We start from the raw sequence: 27,567 nt of genomic DNA on the forward strand, positions 1-27,567 counted from the left end.
ATACAGGTCAACACTGCCCAGAATGGCAAAGTTACTAACCAACACCATCTATCTGTAAATTGTAGTCTTATTTCAATAAAAACTGATACATATGTTTAGTGTGCACCATTTATGGCAAATCTTAATAGCCTACCTCCACCCTATGCGACTGCGAAATAGTGTAGGTATACATCTTTTTTCTTAAAATTACCAAGCCCAGTTGAGAAACATAATTTTTTACTTGCTAAAACTAATAGTTTCAATTCAATCCTAACTAAATACAAACTTATAATTTAGGAAATTCGCATTGTCTTCCAAAAACCTACTAACATGGCACCAGGCTGTGTCGACATCTTCCCTTGTATGGTTACATGTTCAAACCAGAAGGGAGGGCTGTTACTATTTATGAACCGGGGAGGCATTATCTTCCGAAATATTGGCATTTAGTGTGGTAAGATCGGAAGTTTACCACGCACAGGAAACCTTACATAGCTTTGTAATTTACTACCCTAGTAAATAAGCTTTTGACAAAAACATTTCCTCTACGTTATTTTCATAAAACATTGTGTTTTAATTAGGTTCTTTTTTCAAGATCTATTATAAAAGAAGAATAAGTATGTGAGTAAAATTTTTAAATAAAATTTGTTTAGATGCGGTAAAGGATTAAATCTCATTTAGCTCTGTAATGAAAAGCCTGACTTTAAATAATATTAAATATTGCCTCTTTTTGAATTGACGGCCATGGCTTGTTGCCTCAATTCATGCTTAGTAATCGAGTCGTCTAATGTTCGAATCCGCACTCTGTTAAAATTTTATGATATATATAAATATTTAGAGAACCAAAATACATCACCATCATCATACGGGCGGTTTTTAACATCTAATGTGTATGGCACTTGCTAACCATATTAGGGTTTCTGGCAAACCCGACTATAATATACTAGTCAAGACGGTGGCATTGAATAGCTTATTACGATTGTAGTGCTTGTTAATAAAGATAGTTTACACAATAATCATAATATCTATAAATAAATAATTACTATATTGTATTCGAAGACTAATGAGCAACTAGCCTTGTGATTAAGTTTTGCGGCTTTTCGTATCTCGGCCTTGAATATAGGCGGCCTTGGTATCCGGATTTGTTGTTTTACTATGATTTACTCTAGATGTTTTTTGCTAATTTATTAATTATGGTAATTAATTGGAGCCATCATAACCTAATAATGGTTTTTTCTTCTTCTTTGTTTGGAAGCAATTTAGCTCTTCTCTGAATGGAAGGCTATTCTGCTATACAATGGTTTACAAAAGTATACATACACTTTTTTAACTACAGACATAAATAGTTACATTATTAATTATACAGAATTACACTTTTGTTACACTATACACTTGACATTGACGTTACATTTTTGGAGAAATTCATGTACAATTTTCATAACTGAAATATTTTTTTGCCAGGAACGAATTAATCGTGAAAGGAGGGTATAACCTGCATTTTCTCAATTTATTCATTAACACCTCTCTCTCTTGGTCATAGGCATCACATTTCCAGACAATATGGTTAAGATCTTGAGTGGGATGCCCACACTAACACTGAGGGCTATCTACCACTTTAATTTTGTACAATGATTCGTTGAGACTGTAATGCCCTGTCCTGCTTCTAGCTATTGTCACTATTACATCTCGCTTTATTTTACAATGTTTACTAAACCAAGTTTTAGGAGATCTACTGTAATAATTTTGATAGTAGTGTATTCCCTTTTCTTTCCCAAGATTTTCTAAATATTTAATGTTATTTTCGCTCATTGCTTGTTTAAACTAGGCTTTAAAATCTGTGTATGGAATTCTTATATTTTCTGATGGGTATTTTACGGATTTTTTTGCCTATTGATCAGCAATTTCATTGCCATTGATTCCTTTATGTGCTGGAATCCAGTATTTCTGTATATTTGTACCGTGTTCGTTACTATTGCTAATACGATATATTCTACTGCGCAAAAAATTTGCGGGGCTAATGTGATTATTGTTACAGTTGCTATTGTGGACTGCATTTATATAAACAACATTGCATCGCTTTCTGTCTCTCGGCACCCCTACATACAATATAATTGTCTTAATATCATAATTAATTTAATAAAATATTTTTCTAAATATTTGATAAACATTTCATGTAAAAACTACTAGTTAGTTTCATCGTAATTAAGTAGGATGCCCGTAGCTAAATTGGTAAAGTACACTGTTGCGAATTCAGTGGTTACAGATTCAAGTGCCGTCTGGCGTCGTATTTGTTCAAAAAAGATTTTTTCTAGTCGGTACATAGCATATCTGAGGTATTTTAAAATTATGTATGTTTAATAATTAATTAATGTCATCGCGGTATATTAATTATAGTATTTAAAAAATCATTGGCACTGTTTATAGTCAAACCATTTAATATTAAAAATGTCCAGATGCGATTTCTTTTAGTACACAAGAATTAGGCAGGGCGAATGTGATTATTGTTATTGTTACTATTATGGACTGCATTTATATCCGATGTTTTGCATCGCTTTATGTCGTTTGGTACGTCTTCGACTGATTTTAGGTTCCCCATCTCCACCCATCATGTATATATGTGGTATTTAAAGAAAGAACTTAGAGAGAATAATTACAAGATGAAAAGAACTTTTTATATACCACGTTTTTAAATTTTCTGTTGAATCATATAAACTTGACAATTCTATGTATTAATAATTTAGGACAAATAAGGCTATTGTCAACAAATCATTTTTTTGTTATTTTGTAACAAACAAACAAATATAGAATACTGAAATAACATTTTGATTTCCATAGTAACGCACGTATATATTAATAATTTAGTTGCTAGAATCACCACCTTAGCAACCGATAATAGTGGATTGGATTACGGATTTCTTCCAAAAAAACTTTTCATACAAAACAGAATTAACTGAAAATGAATTCAATTATACTTAAATATGGCTAAAAGTATTAAAAGAATGCATTGGCATCATGTTCTGATATATTCTAAAAGTTTCAAATGTCTAGCTAGTCGGAAAGTTAGTTAAAAATCGATTGCAAGATTTGTACCGGACAAACAAGAATACGAGCTAAGAAAAACGTAGTAAAATGAAAGTGTTGTACTGACTAAGATAGTCTCGGTGACATTAGTTGTACTTTGTATCCGCATACTGAATATCAAGATTTGATTTCGACGATTAACCTACTCTCCATACGAAGTTGCAAATCTCTCAAGTGCCTCAAAGTAGGCCTCGGTTGAATCCGGGCCCGTGTGTGAACGCAGCCTGCCAAACATTCATAAGCGGATAACGTGTTCAACGTCAAGCCCCGGCTTATTTTTATTTTTTAAATTGCTATGGCCACGTATCCGACTATGAATATCTATTTTTCTGTCAAAACTATTAAATATCATGCTAATGGGGGTATGCTTGTATTGTAGTGTAAGCTTTAGTCACCATCTAGAAAAATCTCCTCTCCTAACTTAGAAAATATGCTATGAATTAAGCTTCATATTTTACCGTCCTAAGTAAATTAAGTTTATTTTTTCTTAGAAGTACACATTCGTTTTTGAAGTGGCTAAAAATAGTATAAAACTTACATCAATCAGAATTTTAAGGCAAATTTCAATAATACACTTTTAGTCATCGTATTATTTTTCTTAAATAAATAACCAAAGTCTACTTAGATTATTCTGTTAATATGGAATCTGTGTATCTTAAAATAATTTATTATAACTACGTTTGAATAATAAATCGATTTTCCTTAAAGCGATACAATATTTCCGGGTAGGTTTTCATATTTCAGCCTCACAATTGCTTCCCCGAGATGCTTTGTCATACAAATTGTCGCCTCCTGAACATCTTCGAGTATGAATTATTAATGAAAAGCACACACCTGCCATCCAGCTTTTGATTTAGTTTGGAATACACAAGTCAGCCGAAAGCCTGAATAAATTATTTACAAATCATACAAATTAATAGCAATGACATGGAATATTAAACAAGGCACACGGAAAATTTAACACACAATAAATAATTATTTATTAATGATTTACATTACATTAAAATACATTCACAGCATTTAAGATCACATCCGTAAACATCTTTTGATAATTTTACATACCTATTAACAAAACATTCGGATTAACGATTAACTATATTTTTTTAACTAACTACTTATTCAACGAATGATTCACAAGATTTAAGAATATAACATTTATTTATTTAGAAAAAGAGTATTACGGTATTACAGCGATTGGCCAATGCGCCATAATACATAATAAATACAAAATTATAAAAATATATGAATTACGAATAACAACTAATATAACAAGAAAGTAGAAAAGACAGCATGTGTTTATGTAAATATTAAAGAATGTTTCTTTAATATTATATACAATTATAAATTTAACATATTTAACGCGTCCACAAACATTATATAGTTAATAAAAAAAAAATCAATCTTTATGGTGCCATCAAATAAGTTAATCGCACGATACACAGCATCATGAAACATAACATCTGTCCTGGGACGAGGCATCTTGAAGACCGTAGAGTTACGAGTGATATTGGTGGGAATATGAAAACTCTAAAAGAGCAATCACTCTTCGGGTGGACAGGGATTGCATTGATAGCATACCCGGAAGAAAACAACATTCTAATTATTGAACATACATAACTTTAACATTTCTGAAAAAATATATTAAGTACCTATAACCAATAGAAAAAAAATCTTCTTTTTTTGAAAAAAAAATAGTTAAAAAAAAATAATTAGAAAGTTCAAGTAATTCACAACAAAACATTTGGAGTGATCCGTGACGTCGTTAGTAAATAAAATTATGCCTACTTTCATTTAAAATAAAAAAGCCGATCGCCAATAAGTACTTCAATTTGGAAAGCGCTTCAGAGAATATTAAAAGATTTAAAAAATTAAAATTTGTGGCAATTAAGTATGGCGCCTATAGCAAAGTGGTCTATGTGCATGGGCGTGAAACCCAAAAAATGAAGTTTCGACTCCTGCTGGGCGGCTTACTTTTTTCAAAAAATGTTTTTGCTGTTGGTTATAATAAATTTTTCAGGAGTGTTTTCTAAATAATATTATATTTAGAATTCTATATTTTTTTATTATTTTTAGTACTACAACAGGCCATGAACCCACTGACTAATAGTGTGGTTATAAAAATGAAACAATCACATACACCTAGGCTTTGAGAAAATTACATGAAAATATTGTGACCTCACCTGGATCGAACCCGGAGCACTGGACTACGCTGAGCCGAGTTGAATTTAATTATTATTTACTAAAATTTACGGCAGAATATTATAAATAATATTAAAACTCTGAATCATAAAACTAGTCGTATAGAAAGTTATAGTAGAACCGGTAAAGCAAAATTTATCCATCAGCTTCTGCTTTGGTCTGGACAAGGAAACAAATAAGTTGGATGTCTTCTGAGTGACGATGCAACAAGATTTATAGTATATTAAGTATGGAGAAATATGACATAAACTTATACACGTGTTAAGGAATATATTATTTTTAATATCTACGTCTGTATGTTTGCCATCAATTTATCAAATAAACGAAACGCGCATTCAATATTGGTAGTTTTTGAGGACACTATTGCCTAATTGTCACCCACGTAGTGCATTATGTTCAAGTTCTAATGAGAAAAGAGTTCCTTTATTTTTATATTTAGCCTCAGGCATGATAATTATTCTCAATCCGCAATAAAAAAAATAAGTTAAGAGCAAAATGAAGTAAAGCTAATAAGTAGTAGATAGAAATTGATCAAAATTCCTCATCTACTTTTTATGAAAAATCGCAAGGAACGTCTATTTATTTAATTTGACAGTGCGGCGCCCAATTATCCTGGCACTCACTTATTTCATTCCCGGCTCAATGAGATTAGTGAAATATTAGTGAAAAAATTACAGAAATACCAGCGCTTTGAAAAAATCACATAAATGTATAGTGACTGAGTTAATTGATTTTTTTACGAGAAATGAATATTAGCCTTCTTTTCAACCTATTTAGTTATTGCTCTAAGTATAAACACACATCACAGATGAATTTACCAGACCCGATATTTGAACCCAAAAACCTCAAGTATAAGTATTTCATTACCACTCGGCCATCGAATTCATCTGATTTATTGATAACATGTTTATTTTAACTTTACATGTCCCTAAATTTATTCGTTTTTTTTTCTTTTTATCCAGGTAACCACTTCGTTTGTGACTGCCGCCTATCTTGGATGCACATGCTACGTAATGAGACGAAGAACGAAAAAACCAAATCTTCACTAGAGCAGATTACTTGTTCACTGGAACCTTCATCTGGCACACAGCACCTTGATATCTTGGACAAGTCGAAGCCACTCAGCAAGCCGTATGAGCAAAACTTAGACAACCGATTGCAGGAAAAGAGTACTCACAAGGCAGGCCACAGTCATAAAACTGCAGTTGAATACATTGATACACCAGATAACATGGAAAATGCCGAGTATGATGATCCACAGCAAGATTCTGTTGATAATAACGTATCCACTTATAATGATACTACGGTTAAAAAAGAAAATTTAAAGCACTTGTTTCAAATCCCTGTTGATCATCTACCATGTCCTGAAGAGCTGAAGGATTCCACCGACGCTCCATTATCAAGGCCTAGTCGTGGAGAAGTCAAAGATTTCCGAGGTCAAAATGCTGGGTCTAGTTTTAGAGTATCAGCTCACTCGTTGATATTACCAGCGTGTATTTTGTGGATTTCAACTATGCGGGTTGTATTCGTTAGTGGGGTACTGAATTTATTAAGACAGGCCTAAATGACGACGCGGTAAAGTCGTAACTGCTGCATTCAGATAATACACGCAAGAGTGAGATGAACTTATATTTAACATAATGAATGTGATTTAAATTATTATATTGTCGTAAGTTGAACTTTTGTTTGGTACACCGAGACAACTTGTAGATATAACTATTATGGAAATATTAATATCTTGAATGTGTGTGTTGGGCATAGTTATTTGCTTCAGTGAAATCTAAAAAAAAACAGAGATATTTTTAAAATGAGGTAAGTGTTTAGGCCTAAATTAAGAAAATAACTGAAATAAATAACTTTTTTAAAAAATAAGTTAGGTAATTAAAAATTATTTGCCTAAAATGCTACATGGTTTTATTCTAATATAGAATTTTTTCATTAATGAAAATTAAATTATTATGTATAATTGATGTTTAACCGGAAATTATAATTGAATGTAATACAGGATGTTTTATAATAATGATACAAAAATACATTAGGTCTAATGCAGATACAATATTGTGACTGCGGCTGCTTATTTTTGCATATTGCGCCTTATGACCTTTTAATTATCAGAAGTCACTGGTAGATACGCTCAACTATGATTGGTAATATCTGGGAAAGCTCTTAAGAGTATTTTAAATATTATATTTCTGACAAATCACTATGTGATAATAAAGAGTATACTGCATTTGAATAAGTGATGTACTGAAGATTGAACGAATACAAGTGACCAAATGACAGTATTTAATTAATATATAATTAAAAGTTTGCGATTGTGAATTCTACATAACTGTTTGGGATATTCTATAAATAAGATCCTGTTCACAAATGATCAATTATTACTACTCGAAGAAAACTTATTATTGTTTCGTTATTTTAGAAGAGAGTTGACATTTAAATATTAATTTTGTATAATATGTTGTTAATGATATAATTACATTTTTTGGTTACATGTAAGTTGTAAGTATGCAGTTCATCGTGGGACACTTATTTGTGCGCCGCAGTACGTGAAACATGAGTTCGTATAACATTTTATCAAATGACGAGTTCTTCGTGAGCATTTCACCGTGGAATACATTTGTACGTATCTTACAAAATGCGGCGATAGTTTGCAAATAGTACTGTTCCAATTAGATTAACCCTAACCTATGCCAGTAAAAACATCTCCACATGTTGTAGCATACGTGCAAATATACTCCATGGTGAAATGTTCAACGAAGAACTCGTAATTTGATTAAATGTTATACGAACTCATATTTCACGTACTGCGGTGCACGAACAAGTGTCCTGCGGTGAACTGTTTACGTACAAATTTCCGGATACGACATTTTTTACGTACAACATATTATATTGAATGAGTATAATGCATTGATAAAATGCTTACACATTTTCATAAAAAATAGTTATATATTTGATTCATAATAAATGTGGTGATAATAATATGAAAGGTGAAACTTATTAATTTTTTAATTATCATCATCATCATCAGCCTGAATCTATCCACTACTAGATAAAAGCCTCTCCAAGCTGATTTCACTTCTATCGGTCCTGTGCGTTGCGTTGTCATGTACTTCCGCAGAACTTAATCATTTCATCGATCCAGCGGCCTCTAGATGTACCTTTTGGACGTTTTTTACCTCTTGGGTACCACATTATATTCGTCAAACGATTGTCCTTTCTTCGGTTTTTTTTTTCAATTTTAAATTGTATTCACTTGTATTTATTTAATCTAAAGCATATTAACTTTTAAAAAAACATCACACGGAGCGTCTTAATAATTTACAAATTAGATTCTCAGATTTTCTTCAAGTGTAAATAATAATAATTATATTTAATGTAATATATAATATATTATATTATTATAATATACATAATATCCGTATATTCACAGAACTGCTAAAAAATACTAAGGCTTTCTTATAATGATAATATATAAAACACTTTGTATGATGAAACATGATTTTATTTTAGTGATATTATACTTACAATTACCGAATTACTTTGCATACAACCATCGGCAATTTAAATTTTAGTATGAATTAATTTCATGAAGGGTGAATTATTTTATAATAAAAAAAATGAAGATATTCGTGAATTTTATATATCCTGTAAATATTGTTATCCTAGCGTGTATTTTGCATTACATTAATAATTAGGAACTCGTGACAAAAATAATATAATGGCACCTAATTATTTCGTAAGACGCACAAAGTTTTTGAGGCTTGGACATTTTTGGGGATTTAAAAAAATTAAAATACCCTGAAATATTTGGGTAACTATGTACCAAAGACACGTACGTACGCAAAGACATAATATATATGTTTAACAATATATGTATTTAAAAATGAATTTATTATATTCGTCGTACATAAAATACATTTTCCAGTTGATTACTTACTTTCCCCCAAAATCTAAATGCCTTTTTTGATTTTATATATGTAAAATATTAGTATATGACTTATGATAACCTTATAAACCATAAATAACATTTTTACCAGAAATACCACATAAAATGTATTAATCTTTAAAAAAATAAACAATTATTTCCCTTTATAATGTAAGACTCATAAGAAAAAAACATCTGTCAAACAAGTGTGTAGCAAAAAAAATCATTCCCAAGTTTATATTAAAACGTCATGCTAGTTTTACATCACTGTTTATTCATTATATAAAGAAACGATAATATGATAATATAATAATAATATTATATTCAATGTACCTTGTATTTTAATATAAATCATAACACACCTATCCATATATTAATTTGATGCATAGTATATTAAATTTGACTCTTTGTAATATATCCGAAGATGATTTTCTTTATTATTATCTCATATTGCATCAATCACAATCATTAATTCATAAGTATTAGTGTAAGAGGCACGTTTTTGTGTAGGTCATAGGGTATTTAGAAATTTTTTAATTATTTTATTTTTGCTTTTTAATTTTTATGTATTTTAAATTGCATTAATTTATGGACTAACTTCTACCTTATTCATCATTTTTCTAATTAAAATAAAATGCTGGTTTTATTTAAGTACCTATCAAAAATTATGACACAGTGTAGAAAAATTAATACATTTAGGTTCATATATACAATGTAATAGAGAACGTTTAATATTTTATAACCATTTTAAAGAAAAAAATTACAAATCCATTTAAAATTAAAGATTTAAAAACACTCTGCATTTAAAAAAAAGTAAAAGTCGTAATAGTGCACATTGTACAGTATACACGTTATCTATTTATTTAATTATTTATTTCAAAAGAGTTATCCATTTGCGAGTGTTGACTTTTTTCTTTCCTTTAACCTTTCTATATCTATGATTTCCATCATATTACACAGGTTATTAAATATTGTATATTTCAGTTAATATGCACTCCATTCACTTCAGTTTATAACTAATACTAGAATCACCGTCTAAAGAGATATAAAATATTTTTAAATCTATTAATGTACATCAAATCCCATCATTTCTCTTTTAAATAATGTTGTTGTAAATTAGAATGTAAACAAAATACGACGGTACAGAATAGTAAGAAATTTATAAACACAGAATGTTGACGGTTAATAACATCGTATATTTCATACAAGTTTACATTTTTCCTTATAATTACATTTTATCAATTTGCGCTTAGATGTATGCACACGTGAGAATTAGATATCATCTATTTAAAAATATCTATGAGAGTGTATTTTTACTATGTCATATAGATTTGTAAAACATTTTCTTTCACTCTTGTTACATGGTCAATGTATTTTTTTTATTCAACTATTTAAAGAAAAAAATGTGTTAATAACATTGATATAAGCCACGGCTAGAAAACGAGATAAAAAACATGACATTTCGTGTTCGACGCAATTTTAGTAATGTGATATTGATTGAGTGATGTATGAGACCTTATTTTTCCTAGTAAAGGAAAAAAAACTTGTTTTTCATAATAATTTTCATGTGAAGAAAAAAATCTGTAATGTCAAGTTAATTCGAATTTTTTTAATGTCAATGTTTTTTACCCCCCATGTCAAAATAGTTGATTAACTATCAAAAATTACTAAGAAAATGAAAAATATTTTTCATTGGTTTTTCAGAATTTTTCAGTTTTTTCAGAAACTTGATAAAAATCTTATCTAAATATTATAATTATGTTTTTTTAAATAATGGACACTGAAATGTCGTATGGTATGATTTAAATAATTTTTGTATATATTTTAAATGTATTTTTGTTTATTAATAAAGTATCTGTTTTAAGGAAATAAATTCAAATTTAAATATTTATAAATCACTGGTGTTTTATTTAATATAAAATTATTGTATTGCATAACAATATAGGTAATCAGTTATAAATAAATGTTGTGATTCGACAATGTGCATATAAAATAAAATTATTGATTACACTTGGGAAACCTATACATTATTTACTACTTCACCATGTTCGATCCTTAGAAGAATATACAGGCCTCCACAGAGTGAAGGTTATAATATTAAAAGATTTGTTTTTATGAGAAATGGATGTTAGCCACTTGCTCAACCTATTAGGTTAATACTCTGACTCCAAACACAAATTCAAAAACAATATATCTATTTGCCAGACAAAGGATTTGAACCTGAGAGCCACGACATTATAAGCAGACGCTTAAGCCGCTTGGCCATCGTGTGCATACTATACATTATCATCATCATCAGGGGCGCGACAATCCGGTGTGGGTCCTGGCCTCCTCCAACAGCTCCCTCCACCTGTCCCTATCCAGTGTGACCGCTTTACAATTTGGTACCCCCAGAATACGGCAGTCACTGGCAGCTCCATCCAACCAGCGAATCTTTGGCCTTCCTTTTCTTCTACGTCCTATTGGATTGATGGACATCACTCTCTTTGCTGGTTTATTGTCATTCATACGGTGCACATGACCTAGCCATCGCAGTCTCCCAATCTTAATTGATTGAACTGCGCTGCGAACTTTGTACAGCCCATACATTATATTCATATTAAAATATATTCTTATAGCAGGCCATGAGACTCAATGACAGTTAGTAGTGTAGTGAAACAGTAGTATATATAGTAATATAAGTATAAGTGTAATAATCACAAATATGCAGATTTTAAGAAAATCACATATATATTATATATTGTTACCTCATCGGGAATCAAACCCGAAGCCTCAGAATAGAAGACCAGCAGCGTATGCAATAAATAATCGTATTAATTGATTCGCTGAGTAAAAATATTTCTGCACGTAGGTACACTTTTTGCTTTGTAATTTATTATTGCCAGTGTAATTTTTTTTTGATAACTTACTGATATTTATTTTTAACTTTTCATGAAAAAAGTAATTAAATGTGTAGTCAATTGTCTTAAAACGACGATGGAAACTGAGCATAAAAAATGTTTAAGACAGATTTTTGGCAGAAGGTTAGGTATATGAGGACCACATGTTTGGATAACCAGAAAGAAAATGATACTTTAGTATGTTGGAACTAAAATAAAGAAGGTGTGCAAGTTTCATTGATATTGGTTTAGTAATATTTGAGGAAGCTTTCATGATCTCAGAAGACGGAAGAAAACTGGCGAGCAACATAGATTCTTGGAGGCGCCATATTGTGGTGTTTATTATGTTACATCTAAGGGGGCGGACATGTTTGAAAAGTATTAAAATCGTCGAGTCAAAAAACTTGTTCTGGCGATGATTTTTTTAAGGAAAAAGTCACCAAAAACGGTTTCCACGAAATATTTACTAAGTAAATATATATAGTATTATTTTCATATTTACTAGTAAAACGATGTTGACAAATACCCAAATTCATCAGATTTTTTTTTGAGAGCTTTTAAAAATGGAAAGACAGATAGACAGTTTATTAAATATGTAGTATAATAGATTTAAACCAAGACTAATACTTTATATAAAACATTATTTTCAAAGAATAATAAATTATCTCATAACAAAAACGTTTTAGATGCTAATTTATTTTTTATTATAATATTAAAAAAATGTTTTTATTATTATTAAAAATATTCTTTACTTATATACCTACTAAGGTTTTAACTTTTTTTTTAAACTTGTTATATAAAAAATAATTAATTGTATTCACTGTCATTGTGTATTTGCCATTGGTTAGTGCGTTTAGAGTCTAAAGATGGTGAAAGATGAAACCCGGGTCGCAAAAAATAACTCAAATGGAATATATAAAACTCAAATCACTTAGAATTAAATTCTAATTCAATCAAGAACCTACCCTCGGCTGATAGTATTAATTTTCTAAATACGTTTTAATTATACTATTAACTATGATTGTTCATTAGCTAAATGAACATGTAATATGTAATATTTAAAGCGAAGCTAACCTAACTTGGCTTTGAATAAAATTACAACAGGCTAATTTTCAGTTATGAGCAAAGCTCGTGAACTGCTTTCACCATGTGAGGCTTTTAACTAAACGTGGTCACGCTACTTTGTGTACATGTTGAGTGTTGAACTTTTATCATTGTCGCGTAGAGCAGTCCTCGTGAACCTATTTTCATGCGCGACATACTTCAAACCATGTTCACACGAACAACAATTAATCGCAGAAGTTTTGCGTAGTCTTTTTAAGGCACTTTCGAGTCAATGGATTGCACATATTATTATGTGAGAAAATCATACAAAAAAAAACAACTGAAGTTATATTAATTCTAGTGGGTATGTTCAAATGTTACATTCTTAATTTTTATGAATTAAAAGTCCAGAGATCCTGAAGTCAGCTAGGAATCAAGGCGGGTAACTATTATTAGTACCTTGATTTAAACTACAAATGCCGATTGCCGATATTAATGTATTTTAGAAAGCTCTTAAATTGTAAACTACTTCTTCTTCTTATTCTTTCACCCTGTCACGTCCAAATATTGGGGCATAGGGCAAGCACAAGTTGGCGCCACTTCCCTCGGTCCATCACCAACTCCTGCACCTCCCGCCATGTCAGACCTGCAGCACGTAGGTCGCTTTTGTAGCACCGCTGCAGGGTGAGGGAGGGCCGGCGACGGAATCCTTGAGGCTGTGCCACAAGGGTATGAAGTGCCGCACTCTTTGTAACTTGTAAACATTATTAAATTCATTCTAAAGCACATTGGAAGAAATCTCATGGATTTTTTCTAGTCGTTACGTTTCTGAAGTATTTTCAAATTATATAATAATATGTACTTATATTTAAAAAAATATTACTTAACACTTCAATTCTACTCAGTATATATTATAATTTGTATAGCTTAAGTGTCCTTCCAAATTTGTTATACATAATTTTACCTACAAGGATTTTTAAAGTGCTATTACATTTGAACATTTGAAGAAAGTGTTATTTTTTCACTGTTAATTCTTGACGTAACAACATATTTGCTAATAATATCAATTTAATTATACAGATCACATAGCTCCCGATATTAGATAGTATCAAAAATGTTTAATTGAGCTCAATTTATTTAATAATAATTCTGAGTAACGTATTCTGTAAAAATCACAACACACTAAAATATTGCGTCATAATAAAATATAATTTTTAAGGTAAGTGAAATTCAATAAATTAGTCTCTTTTCTTTTTTGTAGCTTTCATGACTTACTAAGGATTGTGACCACTACAAAATTGATACAGTTTTCTCTATTATCTGTAAGGAAAAGTGGTTGTTGTAGGTTTCTCATTATTTTTTTTACTCAATCACATCACCTAATCGGTATTATTTGCCTTCTACATCTTTTGCAAGACACATTGTCTAAAACAAATTTTCGAGGCCACCTGGACCACAAGAAATAATAATATAACCATAGAAACGTAAAACACAACGCACGTATTCAGTGGACAGTCTTTTGCTACTCAATATGAGTTATATTTATAAATGAAGAGTCGTTGTAGGCTGTAACTATTAAAAATAATCTAATAAACATTCTGACGATAATTTAATTTGACTGTATTTGAATGAGGTCAAGCTTTAAGGATAAGAGGGTAGAAGGGTAGACTTCAGATAGATCTATTTTAGGGTGGGGCTCATGGACACCGGGTAAGTCACTTGCACTTGTTATGTTAATGATGGGTTTGAGTAAGTATTAATCGATTTTTTAAAAATTGTTTTTTAATTTTTTAATCTCTGATTGTTAACCTGGCTGTGGTCAAGTCAATATTGAATAATGAGGTGCCCAGAAGGAATGAAAATGTTTAAAAAGTAGAGTGAGAATTACAGGAAATTGGTTCAATCATAGTCTTTAAATTTAAATACCAAATTTAACATGTACGGTGGCCGCGGGGCTTAAGCGTTAGACAATCATGCTGTGGGTCTCAGGTTCGAATCATGGGTCTGGCAAGTATATATATTGTTTTTCAATTTGTGTGTGAGTCAGGGTATGGATCTAATAGGTTGAGCAAGTGGCTGATATCCATTTCTCGTAAAAACAAAATCTGTTAATACAAACCTCTACTCTGTGGAGGCTCATATAAATCCTATTAGGATCGGACATGGTCGGAATGTATACTTGTCTATGTATATTTTTACGGTTTACGGAACACGGAAAATTGGTTGTGAAGCACTGATGTTGAGTATGTCGTAGCTATTCGTAGAAGGAAGCTATGAAAGCTGACAACCGGAAGTACGAACACAAGGCTTGCAGATATAGTCTCGAAAGTTATGACTACATAATTTTTGCATAAAAAGTTTGGTGACCCAATTTTACAGGTTTGATGGAATTATATGACATGATAGAAATTGTGTTACTATCATGAGTAGGAAGTTGTTGAAAAATTTGAAAATAATAATCGCATATAGTTACTGCAGTTCTATTTTTAATTGGATTTAATTAGTAAAGCTGAGATATTATTGTAAAATAATCGACTTATTTTAATTTTTGTAGTATCAGTTTGAACATGCATTGCTATGGCATTATTAATTATGATATTGTTTTAATCATTCGAATTTACTAAATTTAAAAAATATGTCTTCGGAATATCTTTTATTCACGGACAGACGAGTAAATTATTTTTGACTTAGGTACATAATTCAATCAAAACTTCATTAAAATGTTATATTGGATGCATTACTGAAACCTGGATAAAAAATCAAAATGGAATGGTACAAAACTTAAATCAATTAGAATTTTAATTCCAATTACATCAAGTACCCTCAGTCAATAGTATTAATTATGTTTATTGCTATTTATTTTAATTACAATTACAAGATCAAAATACTTTTTGAATGAGGAAGATAAATTTACATGAGTTTTATATTAGGAATATTTACAATGTATCAGTGACGAAGAATGGGGGTAGTGCACACTAACCTTTGTCAGTCATACCTACGTACTTGTTTACATTGAACTAAAAATACAAATTGCAGATATTGTTGGTTAGTTTTTAAAAATCTATTACACCCTGTCTAAACCAAACCATAATAGTTTCAGTACCTACAATATTACACGTTTTTCATTTATAATATTACAGATGGTGTTAGTTAGTTACTCTAAATTCATCAAGCCTTGTAAACCAACCCATATAAAAATATTCTTCTATCTAGAAAATATCTAAAATGATGTATAATTTGATAACATAATTGAAGATATTTTATAGATAGATGAATATTAAATTTTTCAACTATAGTCTATATTATGGTTTGGTTTACGTCGGGTTTAATTGAATTTTAAAAATTAATCAGCAATATCTACGATTTTTTGTGGTCGTGTGTGACGAAGTTTAGTGTGCACTATTTATGTCGAATTTTAACAGCCTACCCCCATTCTTCGTCACTGGTACATTATATACATGCATAATATACAACTCATGTGGGTTTATCTACCCCATTCAAAAAGTACTTTGATATTGTAGTTATAATTAAAATAAACAGCAATAAAAATTAATACCATTGACTAATGGAATTTGAATTATTTAATTTATAATTGAATTAGGTTTTGTACTATTCCATTTTGCACAGTCATTGTTTTCGATCCAGGTTTCAGTTATGCATCCAATACTACATAACACAATCACTGCTAACGTTTTAATGACATTTTAATTACCACATTTAAATAACACGTTAATTATATCTAATGGCCAACGACTCCAAATGCGCCAGTCGCCAGTCGCAGCACTAAATGATATTTGGATTAAATCATGTACCTAAGTCAAAAATAACAAAATTATGCTTGTGTCAGTAGGTATTGTGAATATATAAAACTTACTCATCTATCCCTATAATAAATGATATTCCAAAGATACTTACCCTTCGCAACTGCACTGTATCTATATCTGTAGGATTTTTTTTCGACGTTTATGCACTGAACATGGTAGTAAATTATTAATGATTATACTGTCCGAATAAATTTAATAATTGCAAAAAATAGAAAAATAAAAGAGTTTCAATTAACCGTGTTTATGGAAGTTAATGCATTTTAACTTTCTATGGTAGAAATTATTAACATGCATCGTTTTTTTCTAACAGTATATGTCAAAATAAATGTAATATAAGAAAAATATTGAAAATATTCAATCACATAAGTATCTATATTTAGAGTTCGACAAACATTGGTGGTGGTGAGGTAAAGGAAAATGGCATACTAATTAACTAAAATTTATGCCTCTGTAGGTCGAGCCAACTTTGAGTCCATGTTTTATTCATATCAACTAAACAACAACCATCCACCTACTAGCGCAAGCTTAATAATGACCACTGTGTCACTATTGATTTTCGGACATAGTGGAAAGTACTTACAGGTTAGTTTTCGACACTGAACTTTTAAATTTATATTTTGATAAGTTTAACCGATTTACGATAAAGTTGAAGTTTTGTGATAAGAAATAATTGGATATTATAATTTTGGTTACATGTAAATTGTACGTAAAATATTTCACCGTAGCATAGTTTGCCGTGAGCTTTTTATCGGAAATAGATGACTGTATACTATACGGTCTCCAATTTTCATAGCCGATTTTGACAAAATTCATGAATTCAGGAATGAAAACCTAACCTAACATAACCTACCTTAATCTAACCCAACCTAACAATTAATCCAGTATGTCGGCTATTTTCAAAAATTGTTTGCCGCTGGCTTATTGCAAACCGACATGAATCGTGTTTTATTTAGACATGAATTTTATCACAGTACTATACGACCCGAAGAGGTTGGAAGGTCTTTAATATACGGCCATATATTTCAGATACAACATTTCACGATGAAGTACGGCGAACTGCTTAAGTGCAAATTTCCGGACACGTATAATTTTATAGAAAAATTTACATGATTGACAAATAAAACGCGTGACATCTAAAAACATGAAATGTAATAGGTAGGTATATCAGATATTTCAAAATATTTACCGGTTAAATTGGATTTTGACTATTAATTGCGATTACACCTAAGCAAAAAACATAATTTATTTTGTTGTCAGTCAGTTGATACCATAAAAATAACGCACTTCCAACAATTTATCACAAGTAGGTAAAGTAGTTACATAGCAGCGGTGAAGTGGTGAGGTGAATTGCTGGTAGAGATCAAATTTGTAAAAATAGTGAATCATAAATGGACAGAGGAAATACAATTATAACGATTTAGTGCGTAATAAGAATGGCAGTACTACTATGTATATTCATTTGTTTTGAACATTTGTCATAGAGTATTCAGAAGTAATTCTGTATTTCAAAATCCAGCGTAAAAAATTGTTATGTGTCAAAACACGATTTTAATGTAAGTATCTGATACTAATTGACAGATGTGCAGCGATGGATGTTGGGTGCGTGGTGGTATGACTTTAGTATTAGTGAAGAAATAAGAGAACGAAACAAGCAACCTCACATCATGATGAAAATGAATGAATCATGTGGCGAGGTTGGATCTGACTTGGCCACGTGTTGCAGATACACGAAGAGAACTTCAACATGGCTTGCCTGTAAAGCCGCTAAATACTATATCTAGAGCCTATACGGCGAAGATAATGAATGCTGGTATGACGTGGACTGATGCAAGGAAACTGGCAAGCAGACGGGATGTGAAGAAGAAGAATATAATATTTAGAATATAAAAAAAAAGATTTTTTTTTATTTATTAAGGAAAAAACAGTTACATATTGATTACAAAAATTTAAAATATAATAATGAAAAGTTATTGCAACCAGCAAAGTTTCCATAATATTATATGATATTTTTATGATATTTCAATATATAATTTGATATATATATGAATGAAAATAGAGTTTAATATAATATTATTATGATTATATATATCGTCATCTCGATACTATAACTAGATAACTCCGATTTGATTATTGTTGGGAAAATACAATTTAAACTTTACTTGATTTACACCTTGGCTATAAGTATTATTATTTAAAATAAAAATTGAAAATTGTACTTATCTAATTGGGTACAATTAAATCATGTTCAATTGTATGAAAAAATATTGTAGATACTATATTATTTTATTTATATTATGCATTATTGGTTCTAAAGTTATCTAACATTTTCAAACACAATATTATTACAGTTCCCATTAACTTCCTAGTTTTATCATTTTGTAGAAAAGGACGTGTAGAATGATATTTAATAGCTATTTCGAAAACAGTGAAAAATCAAACTAGTTGCAGTATTAAGGTGACGATTTGATTTATGTTATTAAAGACTTTTTGATTAAATTGGTTATATAGTAATAGAATTTTAAAGTAGATAATAATGGAATAAAGTTTTCATTGAATTGGATTAAACTGCATTGAATCGAAAACAATAAAAGATACCATACAAAGCGTGACCTGTCGTTTTCCTCTGGGAAAGATTAGCCTCCGCGTACTACAGTGACGGTAAAAGTACTTAGGATAATAACAATTTTCTATTATAATTTTTATAATAAAACGTGGATAGATATTTGTAGTTGTGGTGGTTGCTTCGAAGTTTGTGACTATATTCCAAAGCTTTCTTAGATATAAGCGTTCTGATGCCCACAAAAAAAATAAAAGCCTGTCTCATTCTTCATTTAGTCGGACTATCGATTGGAAGATGTCTCTCTTTGTCGTTTATTTTTAAAGTTTCTTTGGTAATAAGTGTCTCCAATTTACCGCTATACTTCTGAAAGGCAATATTATTTACTTACCTAAAATAATAGGTAAAAATTGTGTAAAACTATTTATAACTGTATTCAATTAGGTGAACATAAAAAATAGCCGCCAAAACATGTATAAGAAAATCAAAATGACAAATTTACTAACTTAATCATGCTTGCAAAATAATTTATAATGTTATAATAGAAATAACGTATATGACTCCTTCTATTTATCGTCCAATTTCTTTGGTTTCACTTGATATGATTTTAATCGGTAGTTCATAATATTATGATATTAACCTATTAGTTAATAGGGGGGAACAAGAATTAAATTATTGTAAAAATAAGGTTTTACCTGTGATATTATATTGGCGAGGCAGAATTTGATACTATACTGCAGAGGTAGTCAGCTTTTTTTACCTACCGCCCACTTTTGTATTTCTGTTCCACAGTATGATGATTTAAGTAGGGAAGTAACTTTACTTAATAAAATTTTAAAAGAGTTACAGCAAAGTAAAGCATAGATAATAATAACTTGTCAAATACTTTATGTCAGACATTCGCTAAGTTTGGCAGAATAAATCTCTATAAAACAACTTACTGCACTGAAATCTATGTTTTTATTTATACTTTGCACATGCATGAAGTCTGATGAAATTACCGTTAATTAATTAAATTATTAAGGAGATCCCTGAGGCTGATGCATAATGAAAATGTTTTTAAAACCCATATCGCCCACCACAAAAGCTGGAACACCCACTAGTGGGCGGTAGGGACCAGGTTGACTAACCCTGCTATACTGTGATATTTTGATTGCTACGAAATTTAAGGTACGCAAAAATTTATGTAACTCACGTAACTTCACACTATGCTTATTAAATGCATAAAAGTTACTTAATAAATTAAAAATACTTCATAGTCGTTGAGATACCTCAGGTAAAGACTATATGTGAGGTATATATACAGTGGAATAATAAATGGCTTATAGCAGACAAAATAAAAAAAAATACTTCAAAGTGCATTGGATGTAGAAGCAAAATTAATTGCATCCCGGATATCTGATTCTACCTTTTCCGCAGTCCAAAAAAGAACGAGCAAAATCAATTGTCCGAGATTATTTATCAGAGTTCAGCCGGGTAGAGGCTACGTCCGGTGCAGTCGCCTCTACGCCAGGGTCTACGGCGTAGCGAGCTCATAAATTGTTTGCTTTTCGAGCCTTGGTCGTAGACACCGTAAGTAATGTCAATATAATGGGTCGCTACGGGCTGGCTGCTACGCTAAGTCAATACACGCGGAACCGATCTGTACCGGTAAGCAGTTACGTTTATTCCATTGTCGAGCTGTTTTTATAAACGTTCCATAATAGCTTATATAGAAAATTTAGTTCAATAGCAGTTTAAAGGAGTTAATACAATAGTTTAATAGTGTATGTACTTATAATAATATCTATAACATAGAACAATATTTATAGTGTTTTAGTTATGTAAATAAAAAGTAATAGCCATGTATAGAAAAATAGTAAGCCAGACAATTTCATGGAAAGCTTTCAATATGCTAAGAACTATGATAAGGCATACCTACACAAGATACTAATAAGAAATGTGGTTTTGACCAGACCTATGGTGTAAAATGAAAAATATAGAACACAATATTATTATCATACAATGTATGCCCAAGTAAATGTATTTTTTTTTAAGTATTTATTTAGGTCATCCAACAAGATTTAAATTGAAAAAAAGCTGGTTCTAATCAAACAAATTTAAATAAAAATACATACTTGTATAGCAAATATTACTCTCACAAGAGAGAAGAAAAAAAAAAATAAAAACATTAACAATCTTATACAATCTCACTGAAAATGTCTATGTCTTTGGGGAGCACATTGACGGCCCTCGCTAATGGTGTCTAATAAACTTAATATGACGAAACATGTCCGATCCAAAACATGTAATGGCGACTACGTAAGTAATTTACAGGTACATAAAAATTCAATTTATTTATGACGTCAGGATTGGAAAACATACCTCGTGATAGCAGACAAAAATGTCTCAGGAGCAGAAGTGACCCACCAGAGCCAAGAGAGTGAAAAACATGCATGCCTTGTAGAAAGCCAAAAGCAATCGTTTGACAAATTGTCGTAAGGAAAATAGTAATATGTTTTAAAATAAAGACATCTTCTGGACGCGCTCTACACTAAACTTAGAGGAAACTTCATAAGGACACCAGATAATAGACCTATATTCACTAATGAGACGGGTTGACATTTGGATTCTATTTGGATATTAAAATAATGAAAACGAGTCAACTAATAAATGCAATGTTTAATTGAAGTTATACTTCTTTAGGCGCGTTTAGAAAATCATATCAGAGTGTATTTTTGGCGTGTAACATGTAACACATCAATTATTTTTTCACACGAAAAAAATCTCACTCGGTTGTATTCGAACCACGATTGTTCGGTTATCAGCCGAACGCACTGCCTTTACGCCACAGTATGATAATGCAAGCATGACGATTATAAATTATAAAATTATAGTTTATTCCGTTGCCAAGGCAGCGAATTTATTATTATCTGTACAAAGAATTATTCCGTTGCCTAGGAAATGATTTTATTATTGTCGGCCATTTGCAATTCATTACGTAAATAAACTATTAAACGTCAAATTGACATTTGGTACTTTAAAAACAAAAACAACGAGAAACCATTATATAATTTAGTAATATAAGTTAAATTGTATAGAAATAAACCAACGGCGTTCCAATAAGCGGTCTTTTTTCTTGAGTGTGTAATTTAACAACATAATTAAGAACTAGTCGAAGAATCTAGGTTATCAAAAGTTTTGTTTTTATTGTTGTTACGCCAAAGAAGTATAACTTTTAACGCGCGTACATAAGTACACACACGGATATTTTTTTTATGTGAGTATGTTAATTATCGCAAACGTTGATTTAGCAGAAATTAATTTCTATTATTTGCTTATTGCAAAAAAATAAACTTCCATCCTACGAAGCCGTCGTATTATGTGCGGCGGCTATTTTACGATTTTCTCTGATTTTACGGACGTATAAATTATGATTTACGCGGCCGGTTTTCTGTTTTGCGGAATAAAATAGACGTGCGCTGAAAAACATTAAGTTGGGGGCGGCCGTTGGTTTGCTCAGTTTGAATTGTTTTGTTGCACACGCCAGCATGTTATTCAATTTACGTAAGTATAATGATTTCGGTCTCTTTCAACTCGACAAAATTTGTATTCTGACATTAAAATTGAAGTGACCGTCTATTAACGGCCCACATACTCAGCATATGTCAAAATGAAGCTTTTATGGAATTTTCAGAGGATAACCCTGGACATCTATTAAATGTTGTAGATAATCTATTTATATAATTTTGAAGCCTTCTTATCATTTATATTATTTATTTTAAACATTTAATGACTGCATAGAGTATTTTTTTTAAACCTCTCGCTCTAATATTTTTGAATATAATCATATTTCAGTACGTCCATGTGAAGTGGTGTTAAGATTTTGTAAAGTTATTAATTTTTAAACGCATTTACAAAACCATTTACAACGGTAAAATTAATGTTAACATTATATAGTGATACAAGAATAAGATATTTTATTATTTAAAAATGAACACGATAAACACATTTAAAGATAATTATAAAGATATTGATTATAAGCTATGTTTTTAAACATTCAAATTTGATAAACATCCTACGAATAATGTTTGCTTTATATTAATTATTGACCTAAGAATAAGGTAGTATTTTTTTGAAATACAACATTTCTATTGGCATTTCCCAGTGGCTAAGGTACAACATATGGCCGTAGCCATAAATTGACAAACGAATAATGAAGTAGGGAGTAAGATTATGTCAACACGCGTGTTTGAACATGTACCTAACCGATTTTTTTTTTAAATGGTACATGTTCAAACACGCGCGTTACCATGATCTTACTTCCACTAAGTCCACATTTAGTCAATTAATCACCCAATTCCTCTTCAACTTTTAAATTCTGGTTTTACACCGAGAAGTTTTGTGCATGCGCAGAGGAGAGAATCAGATTTACTGTCTACATTCGTTCAATAAATGCTAATGTCATCTCAGACGACATTTTTAAATTCAAAAGAAAATCTTATTTTATTACCAATAATACGATCAACCATTGTCTATTTCAACTACCTATGGACTTAAATAAATATATCAATCGACTAGCAACTCTACGAACAACCCGAATCTTCCTGAAAAAATACAAAGTTGCTGGAGTGTTGAACAGAAATCCAAGGCGGTCGGATAGCGGTGCGCTAGTACTTTCATTACAAAATGGTGGCTATTTTGAAACCGATTTGAGGGCCGACGGCGCATGCCTTGTGTTCAATTCGTGAGACGTACGGAAAAGTCCCGAGAGTAGACTTGGCTATTAGCGAAGGGTGGACGTAGGCTGTTAAGATCCGCCATAAATAGTGCACATTAAAATTTGTTAGTCATACGTATTTGAGTAGCTTTCAAAGTAGGCCAAACGCCACCTCCCACTAAATTCTTGTTTTAATTCATTATTATAGTGCAAGTGATGCTCATTTCAAAAAAAATCCACCAAAAGTGTCAAAAACGGTAGTTTTCATAGAAATTTTTAGTATAAAGTTTGTATGTTGCATGAAAAACGGACACTTTTCACAAATGTTTGTGAGTCTCCTGTAAAATTTTGTAAATGGCTTATGGCCCACTTTGATACTAAGCTACTCATTTATTTTAATTGAACTAAGACTGTAATTTACCGATGGTATTCGTTAGTTTTTAAAAATTAATTAAACCCTGCTTAAACCAAACCTTCTTCGTTCATTCTTATTTGTTTTCGTCGGATTAAGAATACATATTACACATATTCGGTTCATTTTTTTTTAATCCATTAAGCTCTGCCTAAACCAAACTATAATACATAAAAAATATTTATATATCTATATAATATCCAAAATTATGTATGATTTAATTGCATAATTATAGATATTTTATAGATAGACAAGTATTTTTTGACTATTATTTATTATGCCTTGGTTTTCGCAGGGTTTTTTTGAATTTTATAAACTAACCAACACCATCTATAAATTGTAGTCTTAGCTCAGTGGAAACAAATACGTATGACTGACAAAGTGTAGTCTGCACTATCCATGGCGGATCTTAACAGCCCACCTCCTCCCTCCACCACTGCAGTGTCTATGATCTAAAAATATAGTTTTTTTAAGGGTGGGAATTAATCGCACAATGCAATAATCAAAATTCACTAAAAAATAACTTTAACATTTGGAAAATAGTTTTCACATAATATATTAAATGATTTCACAAATAAATAGATGAGATTACATAAAATAGTATGTTTCACAAAACAAAAATCATAAATCACTCATTGTAAATATAAATTCACTCAATTTTGACAACTGCACACATTTGTAAAATTGTTTTCACCGATAAATAATATATCGCACAAAGAAAAGGTAGAAATTCACAAATATCAAACTAATAATTGTAACAATACAATTTTATTAGAAGGCAATCGCAAAAATGATGCTTAGGTGTCAATATAATTAATGTTTAACGCAGTAATATAAATATGTATATATATTATTTGATGTAAATCTACAACCAAATAACACCACCTAGCTATACTTATCTTTTTCGGTTAATCGATATAAATTTTGGTAAATGTGGCGCAGATGCCGTCATGAGATTGTATAAGTATCTTTTTTGAACTAAACCTTATCTAACCTAACCTATTATAACGTAACCTAACCTAATATAACTAAACCTAACCTAACCTGACCTGACCTAACCTAACCCAACCTAACCTAACTTTTTTTTTTGTGGCGGGGGGAAATCTTCTTAAGACACCACCAGCAGTCAGCGGCGACTGACTGGTAGTAGTGTGGGATTCTTACCCACTAAAACCCCCCTCCTCTTCCCAGCTGCCCTCCCGGAATCCGCTTTTATGCATTGCTTCAGGAGGGCAGCTATGTCCTTGCATTATATTATGCCGCTACTCTTCCTCCCCTCGCCGGGATCTTTCCTCCTCTTCCTTGCTCTGCATCACTGACGATGCAAACTCCACCTACGCCGACCATGATGCAGCGTTCTCCAGCATGGAAGGAACCATTTTTGTCAGCGTCATTGCTTCCTCGCCGACTTTGATTTTAAGACTGTTCCTGGCTTCCTCCCATGCAGGGCATGCGAACAGGGTGTGTTCGGCATCATCTTTGATGCTTCCGCAGTGGTGGCACCCACAGGTCACTTCTTTCCCTATTTTTTGAAGATAACTTCCAAAGCAACCGTGCCCTGTGAGTAGCTGCGTAAGGTGGTAACACAGCTTGCCGTGTTTCCGCTGGCACCAAGCCATGAGCTCACCAATGAGCCGATGCGTCCACCGGCCTTTTGCGGAAGCGTCCCACCTTTCTTGCCATTTTTGCATCGTCAGTTCCCTGGCATCGACTCTTTTCTGCCCATTGTACACTGCCTGCCTTTCGGCAGCGAGCAGGTCAATGGGCGGGATGGCAGTCAGCACCAGTATGGCATCTCCCGAGACCGTGCGGTATGCTGAGGCGACTCTCAGTGCGCTTCGCTTTGCACCCTTGCCAGGGTGAGTTTTGTCCGTTCTTTTTTGGTGGCGTCGGCCCATATTGGGGCGCCGTACAGTAGGACAGAGTGGACCACCTCGGAGTAGAGTTTCCGTCTTTTATGTTTTGGTCCACCGGTGTTGGGCATCAGCCTGGCAAGGTCTTCTGCTATGGCGGTCGCTTTTGAGGCCGCCTTTTCAACGTGCTCGGTGAACCGCAACTTGTCGTCGATCTGCACTCCGAGGTACCGCAGTGACCTGGAAAACGGCACCACAAAATTGTCGACTTCAAGTTTGGGTGGCAACAGTTTCCTTCGCCTGGTGAAGAAAACGGCTTCCGTTTTGTGGACTGCGAGCTGCAACCCGTTGCTGTCCAGCCATCTCTTAACCCGCCTGATGGCTTCTTCTCCAGCGAGACGTAGGGATTCTGTCCTCTTGGCTGTGACGAGGATTGCCACATTATCAGCGAAGGCCACCAGGCGCACTTCTTCGGGCATGTTCACCTTCAGCAGGCCATCGTACATTGCATTCCACAGGGCTGGCCCAAGAACTGAGCCCTGCGGAACACCCGCTGACACACTTCGCTGGCACTTCTTGCCACTGCATTCGTATTCAAGAACTCTCTCGGAGAAGTAGCTCTCAATTATTCTTATGAGGTTTGCTGGGACGTCAATTTCAAATAGGGACCTGAGGGTTTTTTCCCAGTTCGCCGTGTTAAAGGCGTTTTTGACGTCGAGCGTGACCAGCAGAACGTACTTGCTCGCCTTCACGCTTCCCTGCCAAGCAAGATGAATTGTTGAGACGACTTGCGCTATTGCATCGATGGTGGAACGCCCAGGCCGGAAACCATACTGGCTGTTCGATAGCCCTTTCTCTTCATTTTCCAGTGAATTCTGGAGGCGCTGCAGGATCAATCTTTCAAAAAGCTTTCCGGCTCCATCCAGCATACAAAGTGGCCTATACGAAGAAGGGCCGCTGGGCATCGCTTTGCTTTTCGGTATAAGAACAAATTTTTGCCTCTTCCAGGGTGAAGCAAAGGTTCCCTCGAGCAAGCACGTGTTAAAAACTGCCAGCAGCAGTGCAGGATCGGTCTGTGCAATCCTTTTAATGACCGCATTTGGGACACAGTCTGG

The 27,567-nt window shown here is 32.2% G+C and overlaps 1 protein-coding gene across 1 annotated transcript in view; it reads left to right on the top strand.

The window, feature by feature from the left end:
* Positions 1-8,420, top strand: part of Con (leucine rich repeat protein connectin) — a 189,976-nt gene extending 181,556 nt beyond the window's left edge. The window contains exon 4 of the mRNA XM_085948841.1: positions 6,219-8,420. Coding sequence (XP_085804967.1) covers positions 6,219-6,820 — 602 coding nt within the window. The 3' untranslated portion in view covers positions 6,821-8,420. The remainder of the gene's footprint in view (positions 1-6,218) is intronic.
* Positions 8,421-27,567: the final 19,147 nt, after the last annotated feature.

Source organism: Rhyacophila brunnea, unplaced genomic scaffold (genome assembly GCF_057557595.1).
Source record: "Rhyacophila brunnea isolate RB1 unplaced genomic scaffold, BYU_Rbru_1.0 scaffold_21, whole genome shotgun sequence".
NCBI classification, from domain to species: domain Eukaryota; kingdom Metazoa; phylum Arthropoda; class Insecta; order Trichoptera; family Rhyacophilidae; genus Rhyacophila; species Rhyacophila brunnea.